At 39.1% G+C, this 22,760-nt stretch overlaps 1 protein-coding gene across 5 annotated transcripts in view; it reads left to right on the top strand.

Annotated features, from left to right (window-relative positions):
* Positions 1-22,760, top strand: part of BCAS3 (BCAS3 microtubule associated cell migration factor) — an 849,167-nt gene that overhangs the window by 801,127 nt on the left and 25,280 nt on the right. For 3 of the 5 annotated variants that reach the window (XM_075264762.1, XM_075264760.1, XM_075264761.1), the window contains one exon: positions 1,487-1,654. In XM_075264762.1, the coding sequence (XP_075120863.1) occupies positions 1,487-1,654 (168 nt within the window). Of the gene's footprint in view, positions 1-1,486; positions 1,668-22,760 lie in introns of all 5 variants that reach the window. The other 2 variants (XM_075264764.1, XM_075264763.1) reach the window with 1 other exon arrangement.

Raw genomic sequence — 22,760 nt, 5'->3', positions numbered from 1 at the left:
GCTTTCACTCTGAGGCTTCGATTACGTCTGCGTTGGAGTCTCCACAGATTCAGTTGAAGATCAGGGTAGAGAAGTCCTGTATGGAGGATTTTTCTCTCTGCCGGTTTCAGTATAAACCCAGAGGATCCCATTATAGTCTATGGAGTCTGTGACTGTCTGCGGGTAACCACTGTTTTAGCAGGCAGGTTCTCTATTGTTCAGGTGCCACAGCAGATATGAACAACAGAGAGCTCAGCACAAGTGTGAAGCCTAATATTGCAATCACATATATATAATCATTACATTCGCACATAGAAAGACTCATTCGATTAAAACAACAACTTCTAGGTACATTTGTTTTTGTCAATGAATGTATATAATGCAACAATTTGTTCAAGTTTGTAGTATTTTTGGTTTGCATTCATATTGCAGACAAAAAAGTAACTTTACAGATGTATATGGCAGTGACTTATCTAGTAAACAGTTGTAAATGTGACTAAAAGTACAGGTTACCCATGTCTTCTTTGGTAGGACGTTAAACATAAGTCCATTTAGCATTTCTTAGTTGCTAGGACAAATTGTAGTTGCTAGAGTTAGTCTTCTGTTTCACTGCGTAGAAGCGGGACAGTCATTCTAAACAGGCAGCTTGTAGATAAATGAATGTGCTAAAGCTTTATATGCTGGCTAAAATATTTCATCCCACTTACTGACTCTAGATTTAATGGTCTGTAGGAACTTTTAGTAGGTGCAATAAAAGCAATTTCAGATTGTATTCTGTTCACATATTTGGACTACAAAACTAAAATGTTACATAAATGAAACAAAATTTCCCACGATAGAAATTTATCACCTATCCACTGTATAGGTGAAAAGGTCTTGATGTCTGCTTGTTCCTACTGATCATGGGGTCCGCTGTCTCCTTTCCTTGTTCACCATATGCTGGGGCAACTTTCAGGGATCCCAAGCAAAATTATTTATGGGGACCCCCTAATCAAAATATTTTGGCCATACCCCCTTTTTACCAGATCTGCCCCCCATTTGCGAGTTACAAAACCCCTCTTTAATGACTGGCACACAGTATAATTCCCACTTTCCTGGCTCCTATACAGTATACTGTCCCCTTTATTGGCCTTCGCAATATAGTGTCGCCTCTCTTGCCCACACATAGTGAAACAGCTAAATTACTCACCGTTCCACGCTCCTGTCCAGGCACTCCACCAATCTAGCCACTCTGGGGGTACTGCGAACTACATTTGGATACAGAACATCATTTATTCATTTTTACCAAGATTATCCCATGGATAGGTGATAAATATCAACTGTGGGAAAACACAATGCTGTTGTTCAAAAATATTTTGCTGTCTAAATAGAATTGATTGTTTAAAATTGTCAATAATAATAATAATAATAATAATAATAATGATATTGAAAAAGGTATTTTTGCTCTAAATCTTCACATAATAAATGGAACATAAGACATTTATATTGTTTCTTTCTTTTGCTGTAGGTGCTTATGATAGGAGTGTGACTCTTCTGGAAGTTTGTGGCAGCTGGCCAGAGAGCTTTGGCTTACGCCATATCTCTTCCATTGAAAGCACCGATGAGGGTCTACGTGAGCGGCTAGCTGATGCCATGTCTGAATCCCCAAACCGAGATGTGGTGGTATCAGGAACAGGTACAAAAAAGAGGTGTGACATGAGGTCCAAGAATTTTTTTGGAATTAAACTTTTCATTATTCTCTGTTTTCCATTGTCAAAGTTTCACACTGGTGCGTGAATATTTGTTTGCTTTACTTACTAGAAAGGAGGAGAGAATGGCCATTTTAAAAACATAGCGCCAAAATTTAAGATAATATCGTCATTGCAATTTCACCCTCATGATATAAAATATAGAAAACGTTATGTTCAGAGCACAGTTTTCATAGCAGTGATAGAGCATATGTCTTACTACTGTTTCCAAGGTCTTTGTCACACATTGCAGTTGTGAATAGGATTTTTGCCAGTCTGTTAGACCTATATTACATGGACAACAATGTCTTACATAGATGGTCGATAACATGTAAAGCTTTCTCCCAACAGTCAGGAGGGTGGCAGAGAATTATCCACCTAGCAGTTAATGGCTGAGAGACCTATGAAGGCAGTCCATTGTTTATCCTCTACACTGTCTTTAGTACAGCCTAGATGGCAAATACCAGGAATTTGCCCTAAACTAGACATGGGTGAACCTCATGAGATTCATTTTGACAAATATTTGTGAGGCTCAGCCCTCCTGTTTGTTTTAGGCTGGAATTGCTTGGCACAAACCAGAAGTAATATTATACCCTGAGATCTCCTCAGACCCCAGAGTATAATTAGTGGAGGTCCAGAGAAGGTGAGTAAAATTAACAGTTATACTCACCTTGCCTCACCTCTCCTGGGCATCCTCGCAGTGTCCGGTGGTCCCCTGGCATCCCTTTTCAGGGTCAAAGCGTCATGATGTCTGCGTATACCACCTGACCATTAAAGGCCCAATCACAGGCTTCAGCACTGACCCCGGGGTGTGTGGTGTCAACCAGAGGCCAGAAGAGGATGCCGGGGAAACTATGGATGCCGCAAGGATATCTAGGTGAGGCAAGTTGATTTTATCTGTTTATCATATAGTACTGTAGTAATAGTATTTTGTGGAATACGAACACCAAAAATTGGTTTGATCTGAATTGGTTCACTCATCCCTACCCTAAACACAGTAAATTATTTAAAGAAAAAAAAAAATTATGTGGTTTTAGATTGATTTCTGCTGATGGCTACAAAAGTTTTAGTGATGTCTAAATTGTAAAAATCAAAGTACAATAGTGAGTTACTAAGAGCTTTCTATTATATGTGTGTGCAGACTGCATTGTGCATCTCCGAAACCCTTTCTAACGCTTTAATCCCATATAATCCATCTCTGTAATTTTCAATTATACAGATAAATAATCTTATTTATTTCCATAGATCTAATAAGGTGACCTCCTCACAAGAGGTTAAGAGATGTTACAGACACATATATGTTGTGTTTAACAATTATGGTAGAGAAACTTGCCCTTGCTCAGTTGCGCCAGATAACAACATTTTTGATTATATAGATGACCATCTTATATTTTTAGCTATTCCTTCATTTTCACATTATCTCATTCAATTATGTAAAACTTATGTGTTTGTTGTATTTATACTATTTGTAGAAAATACATGTTAGAATACTGCTTTTATTTACATTGGATGTTCCTAACACTAAAAACCATTTATACATAAGTGAAAAGAAATATTCTAATATCTTTTAAACTACGTAAGGACCAGCCTATTTGGGGCCTAAAGGAACATATACATTTTAGTTTTCATTGTTGCATTCCAAAAGCCGAACCACTTTTGTCGGTCAGTGTAGCTGTGTGAGGGATGGCTCTTGCTGGATGAGTCGTATTTGTGACATTTTGGGGTTCATGTAGTTGAATGATTACCTTTTATTGATTTCCACCAACAATTTAGAAAAACAGTCATGAACCACACATCCAAAGGCTGTATATTCATCTCTGCTTCTCAGCAAAATCTACAAATATGAGGTTCTTCATACATATTTGATCAAGGTGTATAGGTCCACTAGCCTCTTTATGGTGACTTCTGTTTAGTCCCAGCTCAATTGGGTGCGGAACCACACAGCAACCACCATCACAAAAACATAATGCCCACGGGGGAGTGATCTGGCAGTCCAAAAGCACCACTGGTGCCAGGTTAAGCTCTAGGGTCTGAACCAACCAACCCATAGGAGCAGCAGAACATTATGGTAGCCAACATGAAACCATACACCATGTGAACAGATCTTAAATAGAGATGAGCGAACAGTAAAATGTTGGAGATTCGATATTCGTTTTGAGTAGCCACTCAATATTCGACTACTCGAATCGAATATCGAACCCTATTATAGTCTATGGGGGGAAAATGCTTGTTTCACGGGTAAGCAACGTTCGATCAAATTATACTTACCAAGTCCACGAGTGAGGGTCGGGCTGGATCCTCCGAGAAGTCTTCTCCGTGCAGCGTCCCCGCGGCGTCTTCCGGCTCTGAATTCACTCTGCCAGGCATCGGGCCTGGGCAGAGCCGACTGTGCATGTCCGCACTACAAGGGGGCATGCGCAGTCGGCTCTGCCCAGGCCCGATGCCTGGCAGAGTGAATTCAGAGCCAGAAGACGCCGCGGGGAAGCTGCATGGAGAAGACTTCTAAAGGTAGGAGAAGAACCAGCGTTGATTAGCTGATTGTATAGCATTCGGCCAATCAATGATGGTTCTGCATCAAACTTTTCCATTCGAATAGCGAGTGTACTCGATCGAGTACGAGTATTTCGAATACCGTAGTATTCGATCGAATAACTACTCGATCGAATACTACTCGCTCATCTCTAATCTTAAAGTAAACCTTATCATATGGTCTCAGTCACACATGGTTATTGCGTGTGTACAATTCCTGAGCTTGTGTGATCACTATGATATACATGTATGGCATTTTATATTTGTTAGGTTTACCACTCTTCTCATGCCATTGTCAACCAGCAATTTTCCCCTATCCTGCTGTCATTTCAGTATGGTACATTGTACTGGTTCACATGAGAACCAAGCATTGGCCATTTAAAATACTATATTAAGAGACCAATGATTTAGATGGATATCTTTTTAGTAGATTGAAGTGAAAGCATAGTAGAACTTTGGTGACCATAACCCCTTACATATATAGAAGTTTTGACCAAGACACAATGATTTTCCCATATATGCCTCTCCACAATGTATGGCTGGCATTTGGGGTTATATCTGACTGCAAACAGTATACATTTATAGCACAGTACTGGATGAGGTTAACTGAATTTATATTTCTGGGACTTTTTTATTACATTTACCAGCCAAACGACAGAAACCTGAAGCAACAATGTGTAAGTTCATTTACCATCCCGAAATCCCTGAGAAGCCAATTGACACATTAACAGAAATGTTTCTTTGTGCTTTTCAGTAAAATTGGCAGCGAACAATATTACAGAGTCAAAGACTAGTGTGCATTTTCTTTACAATAGTTCTTTCCAGTTTGCTACAAAAATACACTGTATATGTTTCACATCATCAGAATAAATATGGATGTAGATGTGGTCTTTATTTTGATACTAAAGTTTCTTTTATTTCAATACTATTGGCTTTGATTAGGTTTTTCTCAGCTCTAGACATTTATTATGACACTTTATTGGAAAAAAAAAACACAAGGAGCCATTTATGGCAGCGATGTCCCATTATGAAAATGAACACTTGTACACTTATCTAATAGTTTGGTGTTGTGTTCTTTAACGCTGTCAAGACAGATGGAGGTTTCCAAAATTCTGTGGAAAGTTGCCAGATACTCCACCCTGACTTAGCATCTGGGGTAGGTGCTGTAAAACACACACACTAATAATCGGAACCATTGCTGTATAAAGGTCCTTGTTGTAGTTCTTGTTTAGCATTGTCCCATAATAGTTTAGCTATATCTATCTTCTGTCATTAAATGAAGCATAGCCTGACTAGATTCCAAAGCGAAGTATTTGCCAGATTTATAATGTGTCGTGTAAGCATGTGTGAAAGTCACAATGAGAATAGGTTTGGCATAGAGGATGTGCTGGCAGGGAAACACTTGACATGATTTAGGAAGGCTAGATGTTTCTGCCTTAGTTATTTTGTTAGCTTGTGTTTGATGGTGTGCCAGAATCCATTGTCTTTATTACTGTCTTTTTTCCTCCAATGGTGAAAACGATGTAATTGCCTTTGTTGTTCATTTGGATTCCATATTTTTAATTAGCTTTTTATGATGTTTTTGGACTTGTCAGACGGGTGTTGCAATAACATGCTGCGTACACCTCTCTGACTATAAATGTGTCTCCATGTGTCCATCAATTACATTCAATGTGTAAAGTTGAGGACTGGAAAGCACTTGAATGCATTCCACAAAAACAGCAACACCATTACAATATATCTTGATGGGATCTTACCATAAAAATCTGAATTGTCCTGAACATGGTTAATACAATGTAGTTGAAGGGTTTAAAGTTGTAAATATTAAGGAGTAGTTGTCAAAGGAACATTTTTTGTGTTGCCTGTAGCAATGAGTTGGACATTGTAAAAAGGAAATATTTTCCAGCTAGTTCTGATATTTCCATGCTGTTAACACATTAGGATGACACAATCCAAATAAATATGTCTAATAAATAAGAGAGGCAGGACACATGTTGCCATTCTTGTTCCGAACGTGGTTGTTTCTTACTGTTGTACAGTGCATACAATGACTATTTTAGATGAATTGTTATAATTATGTTTCCTTTGATTTTGGGTTAAAGGAACATGTTGGTTCTGTGTTTACAAGAAATTCACGGCCATGTATCAGACGTTGCAAAAACATGTGAATAAACCCTTAGACAGATAGGAGAATGAGAAGCTAAGGGTGTGATCTTTTCTGTTCATATAGCAGGCCACAGTGAAAAAATGTGTTAGAATGCATTGTGGTTTTTCCCACAGCACTTTTCACAGAAAGGAAACCTCTGTGGACTATATTCTTCAATTACTGTTTCTGTAGATATAATTCACATGCTACAATTTCAAAAAACGCAGTGGTTTTGGAAATTGCAGCATTTCCACTGCACATATTTTTAAGCAATGTGTGCAGGGACTGTGAAATGCTGCAATGTTGTTGAAGCAGCATTTCTACAGCATTCAAACCACAGCATATACGCCATGTGGGGCCTCGGACTAGCTAGTCCTGTGCAAAAGAAAGGAGTGCAAGTGAAATGTAGAAGCAACCACACGCCCCCCTGCCCTAAATAACGTACAAATATATTACTACGATAATCATTATATATATATATATATATATATATATATATATATATATATATATATAATATATTCACACAGTCCAGTCATATTAATGTGACCACCTGTCAAAATCCAGAATAACCACCTTTCATAGAGCGGACAGTTGCAAGACGTGCAGGAAGAGAGGGGATGTTGTGATGATGTTCACTGGTATGTTGAGCCATGCCCACTCCAGTGCCGTGTCCAGCTATGCTAGGTTACGCTGTTGAGTATCCATGGCGTGAACAACCCGATCGAGGTGGTCCCACAAATTCTCGATTGGGTTCAAGTCAGGGGAATTTGCTAACCAAGGGAGTACAGTAAACTCATTCTGGTGCTCCTCGAACCACGCACGTACACTGCGAGCTTTAAAACACCTCGCATTGTCCTGCTGGTAGATGCCATCATCCTGAGGAAAAACAATTCGCATGTAGGGGTGAACAAGGTCCGCGAGGATACATGCATACTTGTGTTGAACTATCGTGCCTTCCACAATGATGAGTGCATCCAGATGACTGATGACATGTGCCTTCTGCAACTGGTTATTTAACGTTGATGTCAAAAGTAGGCGGTGGTCACATTAATATGACTGGACTGTGCATATATATATATATATATATATATATATATATATATATATATATATATAGGCAGTTCTTTGTGTACACGTTTGAGCAAACTATAGCAGCCAATCTTCCCCTATTCCCCCACTAGGCAAATTTTATTTAGGCTAAGGCCCCCACGTTGCGGAAACGCAGTTTTTTTGGTTGCTGATTTTGTGACCAAAGCCTAAAATAGCTATCAAGGCAATGGGAAATCTAGAGAAGCTCTTTACATACATCTACATTTTTTGCAGTGCGGGGCTTCAGCCTTAAACTACTTAATCAGCCTCAGCACCATATACATAAAGAATATACTTCAGCTATCTTCTATTTTTTAGTCACATACTGTTTTACATAATTACCTTTTAATGTTTTTTGTAAAATATGAGTTGTATGATACAAGCAAAGTACAATTTTCTTTGGAATTTGCTTTATGAAATCTGTGATGGACGAGAGAGGCCACCGGTGATTTAAAAACATCATGAAAAAGTGGAGTCTTAAATAAAACAAAATCATTGAGAATTGGAGCCAAGAATTAGACAGACTGATGTATGAGGAAAACATATAGGACTGCTGTTTTATGTGAATTGAAAAAATACATAAATTACAAAAGAAAACTGCCATGAATAAGCATATGGACTCAGTGGGTAAAAAATAACACAGATAAATAACAACTAAAAATAATATTCTTGAATGCGCTGAATGTCCCTTTTTTCACTTAAAAACTAAAGGGAAATCATTTGTCAAATCATTTTTCTGGTCCTTGATACCTAAATTGCACATAATTGACAGGTCTTTAGCTAAGGTTTTTGGATGGTTCTTATAACTTTTTGGGGGTTGCTAATTAGTTTACCTTTAATGGAAAAAATATTTTCTCTTGGCAAATAATACATCATACACTGTAGTTTATATAGTATAGAACAAGCTGTACTGTTTTTAGTCTGTCCCTATATAAAATACCAGTTGGTTTGATACATTAGAGAGCACTCTACATAAGAATCTCAACCGTTTATCACAACCAGAGCTGTACCTGGCACAGCAAACTATTAAAGAGGTTATTCATGCAAAAATGGACTACCCCTTTAAACGTTTAAATCAGCTGGGGCAGTGTCCTCCTGCACCTTCCGATTCTTCTGCTCCAGCGGGTCTCTTCCAGAGTTGTGCTGAAGCCTGATTTGGCCTCAGCAGTCGTGTGACCATTGAGGCCAATCAGAGTCCTCAGCAAGCCTTATGCAGAGGACCTGTCATGTGTCATGTAGTGATATTCAGGCCCTTCGCTGATTGTCCTTAGAGGTCACGTGACTGCTGAGGCCAATCGGCAGCTTCAGCACAATGCCGAAAGAGAACCGTCGGAGCAGAAGAAGCGGGAGATGCAAGAGGACAAGCTAACTTTATTTGACATGTTAGGCTGAGGCCCCACGTTGCAGAAACGCAGTTTCTTTTGTTGCAGATTTTGCAGCATTTTTTTGAGCCAAAGCCAGGAATGCGAAACATATAGGAAGCTATTACACTTCTACCTTCTTCTCAATCCACTTCTGACTTTGGCTCAAAAAACCGCAACAAAATTTGCAACAAAAAAAAGCTGCGTTTCCGCAACGTGGGGTCTCAGCCTTATATCATTTTCTTCAGGAACTAGTGACCATCCTTCTTTTTCCAAGTTGAGACAATTTTTCACAATTATAGCTTTGATTTGATCATAAGAATAATAAAGCATCAATACATTTATTCCATAATTATCAGGCCAAAATGGCAACAATACTGGAACATCAATCTAACCTATAGTAAATATTTGCATCTCTGCCCAAGCTCACATTTAGCTAAGGGTATACTTAATACAATATTATATTATTATAAGAGATGTAATTGGAGTTAATTGAGGTCAATTTGTCAAGCCAAGCTGCTTAATAGGCGACTATATAGGTCCTATTGTTTTTAAAACATGAAATATATTCATGGACAGTTATATTATTTCTCAAAAAAAACATTCTGAAGAAATATTTCTTCTATTTAGAAACTTCTACTTCTGACTTGTAATAAATGATTGTTTTAATAATAATAATATCTTATCTCATATAGAATGATAATCATATGTAGGTCATAAATATTGGAAGAAAGAAAATCTCTCTGGCCTAATATTTAGCCCTATGCTGTTGAAGCACTCATCTACTCTTTATACTAGTGAGATATTATACAGTAGCATCATAAAAATGTCAACTGTACCTAAAAATTAAGTATCAATACTACTTTCACAGGTTCATGAATCTAGACTAATATCCACTCATGTGTCTTCAAGTCTGTCAAATATGTTAGTTTGGTAGAGCAAGTGGCTGAAGGACCCCTCTGGACAGTGGCGTAACTAAAGTCTTGTGGGCCCCGATGCAATCTTTGGTCCGGGGCACCCTACCTCATCCCTAAAGTGAATTCTTGATAGTGATGGTTATGAGAGCTAAGTTTAATCAAATTAGTGTGGTTAGGGTAATCTGTGGGTCTCTGGCCCTTGGGCCAGATGGAAGCGGCAATCTCAATACTGATGTCAGTGCTTATGGGCCCCGGTGCGACTGCATCCTCTGCACCCCCTTAAGTTACTCCCCTGCCTTTAGATCTTCTGTTCTTCAGGATAGACAAAGGAATTGAATAGGAAATCTCCATTGTTATGGAGGGGATCTTCTGAATGACTTGTGAATCAGCCTAATTTGGAATTCTCACTTTTTTACATGTGTTATTTTTATATACACAAGGTCCTGTTTTGTTTCCTTCCTATTATAATGTTCTTGTTGACCAGTGTTAATGTGTTCTAGGGAGAGACCCCTGATAGAAGCTTAACTGCGCTTCCAGACTAATCACTTAAACAGCCAGTAGACTCCTAGTGTTCATAGTACTGCTATCTGCCAATTTACACTCATTATTGTAAAGTTATGACTACTGCAAGATACATTATACTTATTACTTCCATTACTAGCTTGCAGAACCAGCATGCGTGCAAAAGCCAACAGAGGCTGAAACTTGCAGAAGACTAAGTGCACATGTTAAGAAGAGACTATAAAACAAAGTCAAACAATAGATTTAGCTCTAATAAGTGGATTGTTATAGATCTATCGCTGTGCAGTAACATGTCATATGACGGGCATATTGACAGTGCACAGGTATGAATGGAGATTTTTTTATTGTTCATGTTTTTAGTGTGACATTATTTTATGCTGCTCAATTTCTTACATTATTATATGTTATAATAAAATTAGGCCTTCATAAAAAGTGGCTTTTAGATGGCTGGAATGTGTCCACATGTTCGCTTCTATATAATTACTACAACCCTAATCCCACCTGCAGATCTAATGGCGCACTTTATAGCAGCATCATAGAGATGTACTTGAGCTTTATCCTACCTGAAGATGGTCACTTCAACCTACAGTACAGACCATACGTTTGGACACACCTTCTCATTCAAAGATTCTGTATTTTTATGACTATGAAAATTGTAGATTCACACTGAAGGCATCAAAAATATGACTTAACACATGTGGAATCATATACTTAACAAAAAAGTGTGAAACAACTGAAAATATGTCTTATATTCTAGGTTCTTCAAAGTAGCCACCTTTTGCTTTGATTCCTGCTTTGCACACTCTTGGTATTCTTTTGATGAGCTTCAAGAGGTAGTCATCTTAAATGGTCTTCCAACAGCCTTGAAGGAGTTCCCAGAGATGCTTAGCACTTGTTGGCCCTTTGGCCTTCACTCTGTGGTCCAGCTCACCCTAAACCATCTCGATTGGGTTCAGGTCTGGTGACTGTGGAGGCCTGGTCATCTGATGTAGCACCCCATCACTCTCTTTCTTGCTCATATAGCCCTTACACAGCCTGGAGGTGTGTTTGGGGTCATTGTCCTGTTGAAAAATAAATGATAGTCCAACTAAACGCAAACTGGATGGAATAGCATGCCGCTGCAAGATGTTGTGGTAGCCATGCTGGATCAGTATGCCTTCAACTTTGAATAAATCCCCAACATTGTCACCAGCAAAGCACCCCCACAGCATCACACCTCCTCCTCCATGCATCACGGTGAGAACCAGGCATGTAGAGTCCATCCGTTCACCTTTTCTGCGTTGCATAAAGACACGGTGGTTGGAACCAAAGATCTCAAATTTGGACTCATCAGACCAAAGCATAGATTTCTACTGGTTGAATGTCCATTTCTTGTGTTCTTTAGCCCAAACAAGTCTCTTCTGCTTGTTGCCTGTCCTTAGCAGTGGTTTTCTTGCAGCTATTTTACCATGAAGGCCTGCTGCACAAAGTCTCCTCTTAACAGTTGTTATAGAGATGTGTCTACTGCTAGAACTCTGTGTAGCATTGACCTGGTTTTTAATCTGAGCTGCTGTTAACCTGCGATTTCTGAGGCTGGTGACTCGGATGAACTTATCCTCTGCAGCAGAGGTGACTCTTGGTCTTCCTTTCCTTTCTTGATGGTTTTTGCAACTGTACTTCGGGATATTTTCAAAGTTTTCCCAATTTTTCAGACTGACTGACCTTCATTTCTTAAAGTAATGATGGCCACTTGTTTTTCTTTACTTAGCTGCTTTTTTCTTGCCATAATACAAATTCTAACAGTCTATTCAGTAGGACTATCAGCTGTGTATCCCCCTGACTTCTGCACAACACAACTGATGGTCACAACCCCATTTAAAAGGCAAGGAATCCCACTTATTAAACCTGACAGGGCACACCTGTGAAGTAAAAAACATTTCTGGTGACTACCACTTGAAGCTCATAAAGAGAATGCTAAGAGTGTGCAAAGCAGTAATCAAAGCAAAAGGTGGCTACTTTAAAAAACCTAGAATATAAGACATATTTTCAGTTGTTCCATACTTTTTTGTTAAGTATATAATTCTATATGTGTTAATTCATAGTTTTGATGCCTTCAGTGTGAATCTACAATTTTCATAGTCAAGAAAATACAGAAAACTCTTTTGCTGGGGAAGTCACGGCCATGGGTTAAAGACATAGATTGTTTTCTTGAGACGACCAGATTAACTGCTTAGGATCTGCTTTTGGATGATCTGGTATCAGCTCCTCTTCTGATGGAGGCGAAGCTATGGGTAAGCATCAGAGGAGAGTATGCTCCGTGACCTCTCAATATGGACATAATAATCCAGGATATCTATCATTTGTCACTAGATTAATATGGTTTTGTATACCAAGGTTTCTTCAGTCACATTGAGAACTGCACTGTCATACAAATGTCCATTGTTGCAACGGTGAGGGGCATAGTATTTTCTTTCCTTTAAAAAAAAACTGTTCTAGGTATTCTTGCAAAACCTTTTTAGATTGTCATGAGCAATACACATTTAAAGGGGCTCTATCATTGGGAAAAGTCATTTTTAACTAAGTACATCCTTGCATAGACTTTAGAAAGTCTATTCCACGCCTACCTTTTGTATGTAAATTGCCTCAGTGGTTTTTGAATGAGCCCGTTTTTATACATATGCTAATTAGCTTCCAGCCAGCACAGGAAGTTCCCAGCAGCACTCGTCTCTCCTATTCTCTCCTATCTGTGTGTGCAAGCAGGAAGTCATCAGCAGCAGCCTGTGCTATACACATACATAGGAAATAATAGCAAAGAGGAGTGCACAATGAGACTTCCGGGGTGCACCAAGAGACTAATTAGCATATGAATAAAAATGGACTTATTCAAAAACCACTGAGGCAATCTACATACTAAAGGTAGGTGTGGAATAGCCTTTCTATGGCCCATAAACATAAAAAAAAACTTTTACTCACCTTTCCTGGTACTCCATCCCCAGTACTCATTTTACAAGTCCCCTGGTTATTTGTGCCAGGTCTCAGTGGTCACCACTCCATCTGTGATGCGGCCACCGCTGAGGACTGTTGACATCAGTTAGAGGACCTGCAAGTTTATGGACCCATCACCAGCACCATTAAATAAATAAATGTCAGAGCTCCCCTTTAATGAACTATAATACAATATTACTTATACCAAGAAGTGTAGATTTGTTCCTAATCTCCCTGCCACATGACTGATATCTTCTAATATCCCAAATAGCTAAATATACTGCTATTATATATGACATGTCTTGAAAGAATTCTCCTTTGTGTGACACTTGCCCTGACAAATATGGTCTATTCTGAGCTATATTTTCATTAGCAGCTGCTGTGTTTAATGCCATTTGCTACAAGTGCATAAGCTTGATAGTATGAAAAGAAATCTGGTCAGGAACATAGATGTTTATTTTCAGACCGGCAACGTGAATGAAAAGAAGAAGCTGTAAGCCATCGTGTAAGGTTCCATACATTGAATATTCTCTTGTGTCTGACATCTCCTGAAGAGTGAGGGAAGACTTTCTAAAAGCCAGGCTGACAGTTCTGCAGGATTGTAATGCGCGGCTCTTAGGCCAGCTTTCTGCAGAGCAGTCTGATAATGTAAAAATGCTTCCCCGACTTTGACAGTCCAAATGTTTCAATCATTTAAGGAGAAACATTGTTGCATTGTGGCTCTTAAGTGAACAAGAGTCTCTTTTATTTCTGCAGAGAGGGTGAGGAGGGGGGAAGAAAGAAAGGGATAGAAGTCAAATTTGGGATTGTGCTGTTTAGAGCAGGGAGGTCACAAGGCCTTAATGCATTTAGCATTGACTGCCCCCTCTTGTAGTGCGTCTATTAGTGAGTAATTTGATTTGTACCTATTCATTTGCAGTCCCTGCAGCAGCTCTGAGCTGGCCCCATGTATAATTGGTGCTGTCTCTATTTTTACTTCATTAGATTAGCCCTGACTCCTGGCCACTTGTTGTCTGCGCTTGTCTGCCCATTTATACAACCTAATGTAACACAAAATTCATTACTGATCACATTACTTTCAACTCTGAAGCCAGTCTTGTGATAAACATTTTCTTAACCGTTTAGAAACCAGCATTTGCCAGACTAGACACAAGACAAAGACACATCTAGCAGAGTGAGACAATCAATATTTTAATAATGCTAAGTAGATACAAATGCATTGACACAATACAAATTAGGCCGCTGAGAGTTCTGTGCAGCTGGAGTCCATATATCTGGATTGAGTCGTCAAGACCTGGATTCATTGCATGGATGAACTTTCAGACATTTACTCATTTCATGCTGTATAGGCTCATAGACTTTTAGCCAAGGTCAGAGTGTAATAAGGAAACCTTTTCCAATTATATTACTTGCAACTTATTAAAACTAAATAAGATATTGTACCTAAAGTGCCTGGCGCTTATGGTTTCCAGATAAAGGAATTTATTATGCTATTACGGAGAACAAATAGCCTTGATCTTTGGACAATGAAAACATATTTGTAGGTATTGGTGGAGGGTTGTGATCAGACAGCCATATTATTGTTTTAAATATTGTCAAAAAAGATAGATAGATAGATAGATAGATAGATAGATGAAAATATGAAGAGAGCAATATATTATATTATTTAGATAGGTATACCATTTATGAATATTACAGCTTGGATACATAGATAGAGCTTTAGATAGATACTATATATACATATATTTTGTTTATTCTATTTTATATTTTTCAAATTGCATTTTCGCATGTTAAAAGATATGCATCATGTTTAAAAACTCACAATTGGCATAATGTTACTTGTAGAGCTTATTTGGGTTGCTAAAGCTTAATTATTAATTATATTTTGGACAAATATTGATACTAAGACGCCAAGATACTAAGATCTAGGCACTGAAGTAGATGATGTACCAAAATTAAAGAGTGTTCAGGGTAAATATAAAAAAAAATTAAATTAGACTGGGGAAGGAGAATTTAAAAAAAAACAAAAAAAACATACTTACCTGTCCCTGGTGCTCCAGTGTCTCCCAGTGTAGTCTGGTCATGTTGCTCTGGTGTTTTCCCATGTTTTTTCCTTAGGCCTCTAAGCAATGCATTATTGATCATATAGAGAACAACCATTAGATTATAGTTTTGGAGTGCATCTTTTTTTATTGATGAGGGTGTAAATACTTTCCACCAAGCTCTATACTTTTATCAAACAGAAGTAAAACAACAAGTTGTACTAAGTATTTGTCAAAATTGTATTTTAGGATTAATATTATTTTAGTATTAGTAGATCTACAAAACCTTCAACCTCTGGTTTGATCAACATTGCCATACTATGAGTAAGGGAGCCTTCACACGATGTAACGCTGCGCTCATTCTGATCGTAAAAGCACGTTCAGAATGAGCGCGTAAAAAGCAGCTGCCATTGACTTGAATGGGAGCCGGCATACGTGCGCTCCCCATTGAAATCAATGGGAGGCTTTTCACCCTATTGCTTTCAATGTATTACGCGCTTATCACATTGAAAGTAATAGGGAAAAAAGCCTCCCATTGATTTCAATGGGGAGTCAATGGCAGCTGCTTTTTACGCGCTGATTCTGAACGTGTTTTTACGATCAGAATGAGCGCAGCGTAACTCTGTGTGAAGGTTCCCTAAGATATGAATATCATTTACCTCCCATTACAAGGGCATTTTTAGAATCTATAGAAGGGTTTCTACACTTCACATGATACATAGTAAAGTGTATATTCATCTTGTACTTCAGACGTCTTATTCAAGGGCTGGGGCCTTGCGCTGACATTTCTGTGCTATTTCCAGGTTATTACTAGCTATGTATATACCATGTATATACCATGTGATACAGGTCTCAGTAAGCCTCTCCTGAAATATATCTTATGTGTTGCATTCCAATGCACCACCATCACAGAATATGTAATAAGTAGATGAATTATTTATTTCTACTTTTAGCTGAAAATAGTGTTTCTGTTAGCGGGAGGGACTTTTGTTAAATTAGCAAAGACACAGGACTTCAGTTATGGATATCACCAGTGTTCGCATCCCAATATCCATTCAAAGCAGCTTAAATCGCCTTATGCCATCAATATCAAGAAGAAGCTCTTATTGGTTTAGATTGTCTTGATAAATTAGTTCTATTGGGTACGTATTTCATAATGGCATGTTCTGTACAAATGAAAATCCAGAGAGTATCTGCAAGAATTGCATCCAATTTATGAAAAGGTATATATGCCTTTTTTATTGTCATTTTATTACTTTTAAAAGTTTTACAAAATTACAAGAGAAAAAAGACAATCCTATAAAATGATGAAACAGAACCGTTGCCAAACAAGAACAATAATAGGAACAATTGGGCAAAGGTAATAGACACAAATCATAGAGGAGACGACAAGTAGGTGAGACAGGGAAGGGGGAAGAGGAATCAGAGACCTTGAAGGATATAATAGGTATACCCAGTGCCGCACCTCCCATGAGACGACCTGAAGCGAGCGCTTCAGGCGGCACTATGCCAGGGCCTCAGGGAGGGCGGCATTTTTGCTAACCTAAGCCAGTCCAGGACAAGCTGTCCTGGACTGGCTTAGCACGGAGCGGTGGTTTGGGGAGGCCACTGGAGCAGCGCTGCTCCAGCAGCCTCCCCTCACGCTCAGGCAGAGCGCAGGCAGTCTCCGGGCCTGCTCTCTGCCGGCGAACGGTGCTAAGCCACGCCCCCTTTCGAGGTGCCACGCCCCTCCGCTAAGACACGCCCCCACTCCGCCCCCTCCTCCCGGCGGGGGGGGGGGGCGGCTTTCTGTACTTCGCTCGGGCGGCGAAAGGGACAGGTTCACCCCTGGGTATACCATAGGGACCAAATAGATAGAAATGCTTCCACAGTATTTCTGAGAACGGCGGTCAAATATTCCAGGCTATGTACGTCATTCACATGAGCAACAAGAGCAGGGCCAGTAGGAGTGTATGCATTCTTCCAGTGGAGAGCCACAAGCATCTTAGCAGCAGTGCAGAGATATAAAAATGGCCGACTTAGCTGCACGGACCATATGATATGCCATTGAGCAGGTGAGATCTGCTTACCTAGAGCCTCAGTCCATGTAACCATGTACTTGTGGGTGAAGTGAGTCTGTCCCTCCAGAGAAGAGAGCATCCTATATATATCTGAGAGCAGACCCTTCGTAGAGGTATCAGCCCGGCATAGAATCTCAAAAGTGGCAGGGATGGAAACAAAAAAATGGCCACCCCTGCCTTCCAGCAATTGTGGTAGGTGGAATAGGTGGTGGGGAAGTAGTGTCGGACATATACTGTGTGGGGGCCACTGTGGAGCATATTATACTCTGTGGGGGCCATGTGAAGTACATTATATTATATGGTGGCCACTGTACAGCATACTATACTGTTTGTGGGACATTGTAGAGCATATTATACTGTGTGGGGGCTACTGAAGAGCATATTATACTGTGTGGAGGCCACTATGAAGCATATTATACTGTGTGGAGGCCACTGTGCAGCATATTATACTGTTTGTGGGACATTGTAGAGCATATTATACTGTGTGGGGGCCACTGAAGAGCATATTATACTGTGTGGTGGCCACTATGAAGCATATTATATTGTGTGGAGCCGCTGTGAAGAATATTGTACTGTGTGAGGGCCACTGTGCAGCATATTATACTGTGTGGAGGCCACTGTGCAGCATATTATACTGTGTGGAGGCCACTGTGCAGCATATTATACTGTATAGGGTTCACTTTGAAGCATATTATACTGGGTGGGGTCTACTGTGCAGTATATTATATTTTGTGGGACCACTGTGAAGCATATTATACTGTAGGGCAGACATTGCGGAGAATATTTTACTGTGTGGGGGAAACTGTGGAGCATATTATACTGTGTGGGGCCACCATGGAGCAGGTGGGTTTAGCTAGTCCGCATGGTGCGGTGTCTGCACGGAACATGTAGAGAGAAAATTAGTTTTTGAAGTTTCACAGGTCCATGTGCTTTCATAAGCTCACCGCTTGTCAATGCGTTCAGTATTCTGTTCGGGGGTCCCCATGCGCACTCCCCAAATGGAATACCTAATGCAGATGTGAATCAGGCCTTACTTTGAAAGACTTCTTAGTGTGAACTATGCCTTGAGGCAAACAACTTTCAGAAGATTATAGAAGTTTGCCTAAGACCACCTGGATTTTGCCAAAAATTCTTCTGGGAAGATTTTCTATGGACTGAGGAGACTAAACTATTCCATTATGTTTTCTTATCTTGCACTGTAAATGTTTACTGAGTGTTCCATAAGGACATGAACAGTACAACTGTTGTATGTTATTACTTAGTAGATAGTATTTTGACTATTTTTTGATTCATATAAAAATGAAAACACTTTTCCTTGCAATTGTATGGTATTTCTGAAATTGGAACAACTTCTAGAAAAAGGATTTTTTTTTTTTTTTTTTTATAATTCACAAAAATGTTCTCTCTCCAAACATTAATGAATAATATTAGACAAAATATGTCTCTTAAAATGGTGTAATGTTGGAAAAAGTTAGTTTGTTCCACAAAAAAAAAAAAAATTTTGAGAAAAATTGTATAAACTGCTATTATTAATATGTGCGAAGTAAATGTTCCTGATCTGCATATTCTTTTGTTTTTTTCAAGAGGAGGTTATACCTGACAGAAAGCGGATACCTACTGCTAGTTACATTTTCCTTTTAAATACCGTATATACTCGAATATAAGCCAACTTTTCCAGCACATTTTTAATACTGAAAAAGCTCTCTTCGGCTTATACACGAGTCAGGGTCCACGGAGCACAGAAAACTGGAAGTGCTACTGCTCCATGATTGGCTTGTCATGAGGTCACGTGACTGTGATGTCATCAAAGGTCCTGTAGCCACTGGTATGTAACATCTGCAGATAAGGTTGAGTCTAAATCCTAGTAGCTCCGCCCACACCAGAGTCTGATCACATGGTCATGACATCATCAGAGGTCCTTTAGCACACTAGGATTTAGCATCTACCCTGCAGATGAGTGGCCTGGATTCATTGTGTCTTATGGAAGATGTCTGTTGTATAGAGGAGAGGAAGCTACAGTAAAGTAACACACAGGGACCTTCCTTTAGTTACTCTGCCTATTAATGTCAGGCATTTGGGGTTATTAATTTAGTTTCAGTAACTCCATGTGCCTCACATTAATAACAGTTAACCCCATCATGTCCCTCATATTAACCCCTGTGTGCCCCATATAAGGGTTACTAATAGGTGAGACACATGGGGGTACTAATGAAGGACCTTAATTATGAAGATACCTAATTATTACCTCCATATGTCCCAAATATCAGTAACTCTTATGTGAGGCACACGGGGTTAATGTGAGGGACATGATGGGGTTAACTGCTATTACTATGAGGCACATGGAGTTACTAAGCTGCAATGCACATGACCAGACTCTTTATCTGTAATGGTGGATTCCCCCCTCGGCTTATACTCAAGTCAAAAAGCTTTCCCAGGTTTTTTGTGGTAAAATTAGGGGTCTCGGCTTATATTCGGGTCGGCTTATACTGAAGTACTGTATATACGGTAATAAATAGATGTTGACTATAGAGATTACTTGGAGTGGGACTTCTTCACAAAACCTTGTGAGTGAGGGGTGGCTAACATTATCTCTCTATAAACACAGACATTTTTTCGCTACAGAATAGGCTAAAACACCTGCAAAGAAATGATATTTGTGAAACTGTGGAGTGTCCAGCTATGTAAGTTGCTTGAGACAATTAATTAAAATGGAGTTGTAGTAATATATGAAACAAAGCTTCTCCCATCACATAACTGTCCAATAACCCTTCACTATATAGCTTGCATTCACTATGTTGTGTAGTTAAGGGTTTGCCTGTGAGGACCCTAGGCACGCTGGTTATTCTTTGGCTTCTGTTATATAGTGATATCTCCACTTTGTTTGTATCTAAGTTTTCTATTAGTCTAATGTGGTACAATTATGTTACATTTTATCAGTAGAGCTTTGTTTTATATCTACAGCTATAAAGTACAATTTGCACACCATGCCTATGTTTTTGTTTATTTTTATTAAGTATTTAGGAAAAGAGGGTGAATTTTTTTATATATTTATTGTAACTAGTGTTGCGCGAATAGTATTCGTCGAATACCTCGCCGGCATAGGACTGTGTGTAATCGGCCGAACACCAAGGGGTTAAACGCATCGAATCTTCGAAGCATTTAACCCGTTGGTGTTCGGCCGATTACACGCATTTCTATGTCAGCAAGGTATTCAACGAATACTATTCGCTCAACACTAATTGTTATTTATTTATATCTTTTAAAAACTATTTTTTTTAGGTCAGCCCTAGGGGGCTTGAACTGCCCTGTACAGGAAGACTAGTAAACTAGGGAAATTAATATATTGAGGCCTGCCACAGGTAAGCCTCATTAGATATATATCTGACTGGCCTGGGAGACTTCTCAAGGCTCTTGGCTGTCATGGACACCAGCCGGTTCCTGCTATCTCACCACAAGGATGCCATCCCGGTGACCACAAGTAACCAGGTGGGAGGGCAGCACTGAAGATGGCCTGAAGAAGGCCACATTGTGTCATTTTGGCAGGGTTAATGGGCATGAACATAGTGAGTTCTCATTGTGAGTATTACCACAGGGGTCTCCAAAGTATAAAACATATTCAATGAGCTGACCTCTGCCATATCTGTTACAAGGGGTTAAATGTGTTTACCAAGTATTAAACCTAGGCGATAATTGTCCGATCAAGGATAGGCTGACCACTGGGACCCGCATCCCATCTTGATAATGTAGATCTTGTGTATTCTTTATGAATAGGGTGGCAAGAATTTGCCCTTTAGCCCCATTAGAAGTATATATATATATATATATATATATATATATATATATATATATATCATAGCCTCCCATATAAATAATACTTCCTTCCTTATATATAATAGTTCTCCATTATAAGTAATATCCCCCATTATAAACAATAATTCCCCTCTTATATGTAAAGGAGCTTATACAAGGAAGAACTATTATTCATAATGGAGGAATTATTATATGTAAGGGGGGCTATTATATATAAAGGGACTATTATAGAAGGCAGAATTAGAAAGACTATTATTTTAAGGCGGACTATTACTGATAGAGGGAAGTATTTATAAGTAGGGACTGTTATTTATAAGGGCCCTGTTATTGATATAGGTGTAATATTTATACGCAAGGACAATTATTTATAAAGAGGCACTATAATAAATGATAAAGCAGTGCAAAAATATATTAGGTGGTACGAAGGTGGTTATTTGAATCGTGTGCGAGAAAATGGGGATTGTTATTACTGTTTGGGGGGAAGAACGAAGGCATTATTAAAGGGGTTTTCACTGGAAGTGCTGCACTGCCTTCTTAATTCACTGAATATGATGGTATAATAGCATTTGGGGCCCTGCTTTTAATTTTGCCCAGGGTCACAGTTTGTTTAAAACCATCCCTGGGTGAGGTTTACCAAGGAGAGGCTTGGATCCTGTGTATAAGTGCTAAATTGAAAACTTGCCATAACCCCTTTAAGTAACTTTTTTTTGTTAGTTAATCAACAACATCAAACATTTGTAATATACTTTTCTCACAATAGACATAAAGTGCAGTCTATTGGTTAAGTAAATGGTATTTTGCATTATTCTATGTATAGTGAGGGCATTACTGGCCTTCAAATGCCTGAATAGAAAACTGAATAGATGTGTTTTGAGTCTTGATTTAAAACTGTTCAAGGATGAGACCTCTCAGAGAAGTCTGGGTAACACGTTCCAGAGAGACAGTGCTACATGGAAGAAGACACTGGCTTCAAATCATTTAAGATTGATCCTGGACAAGTTATTTGTGCCTGCTGATCTGGGAGGTCAGCAAGGATTATAAGGCTTCAGAAGCTCTTTTAAGTAGTCAGTTTATGGATTTGAAGGTCATCAAGCAAACTTTTAAAGGTATACTCCATTTTTCAAGCAGCCAGTGCACAGACTGGAGGGTAGGTTAGGTTATTGGAGCATGTTGGTCCACTTCTCCCGACATATTTGAAATCTAAAAAAATGTGCGTTGGCAACCTCTTTAAGCACTCTATTGTATGTGTATATTAAAGGGATTATTCAACTTCCAAAAATGATTTGCAGATACATCCACACCAATTGCTAACTACTCACTGTTCCTTTGTGTACCCTTTGCTTGACTTTATTTTACTGCTTATTTTATTTTCTGCTCTTTGCATCATTGTTTTATATATGAAGTGAATCTGTGGCCAAACTACATTTCCCATGATTCCTTGTTCTCACTCTCTGTGTACCCTCCCTTTTCCACTCTCTCCCTCCCCTTGCTGCCTGAACTTCTCACAATGAGGGGTAGTGAACTTGCAAACAAAAACGTCACAGTTGAGGTCAATGACCTGAAACTAAATCAGACAATGAATTTAAACCGAATATAAATTAGGGAGTGTTT

This window comes from Leptodactylus fuscus, chromosome 2 (assembly GCF_031893055.1).
Source record: "Leptodactylus fuscus isolate aLepFus1 chromosome 2, aLepFus1.hap2, whole genome shotgun sequence".
Taxonomy (NCBI): Eukaryota; Metazoa; Chordata; class Amphibia; order Anura; family Leptodactylidae; genus Leptodactylus; species Leptodactylus fuscus.
Note: the sequence above shows the minus strand (reverse complement) of the source record. Positions and strands in the feature narration are given on the sequence as shown.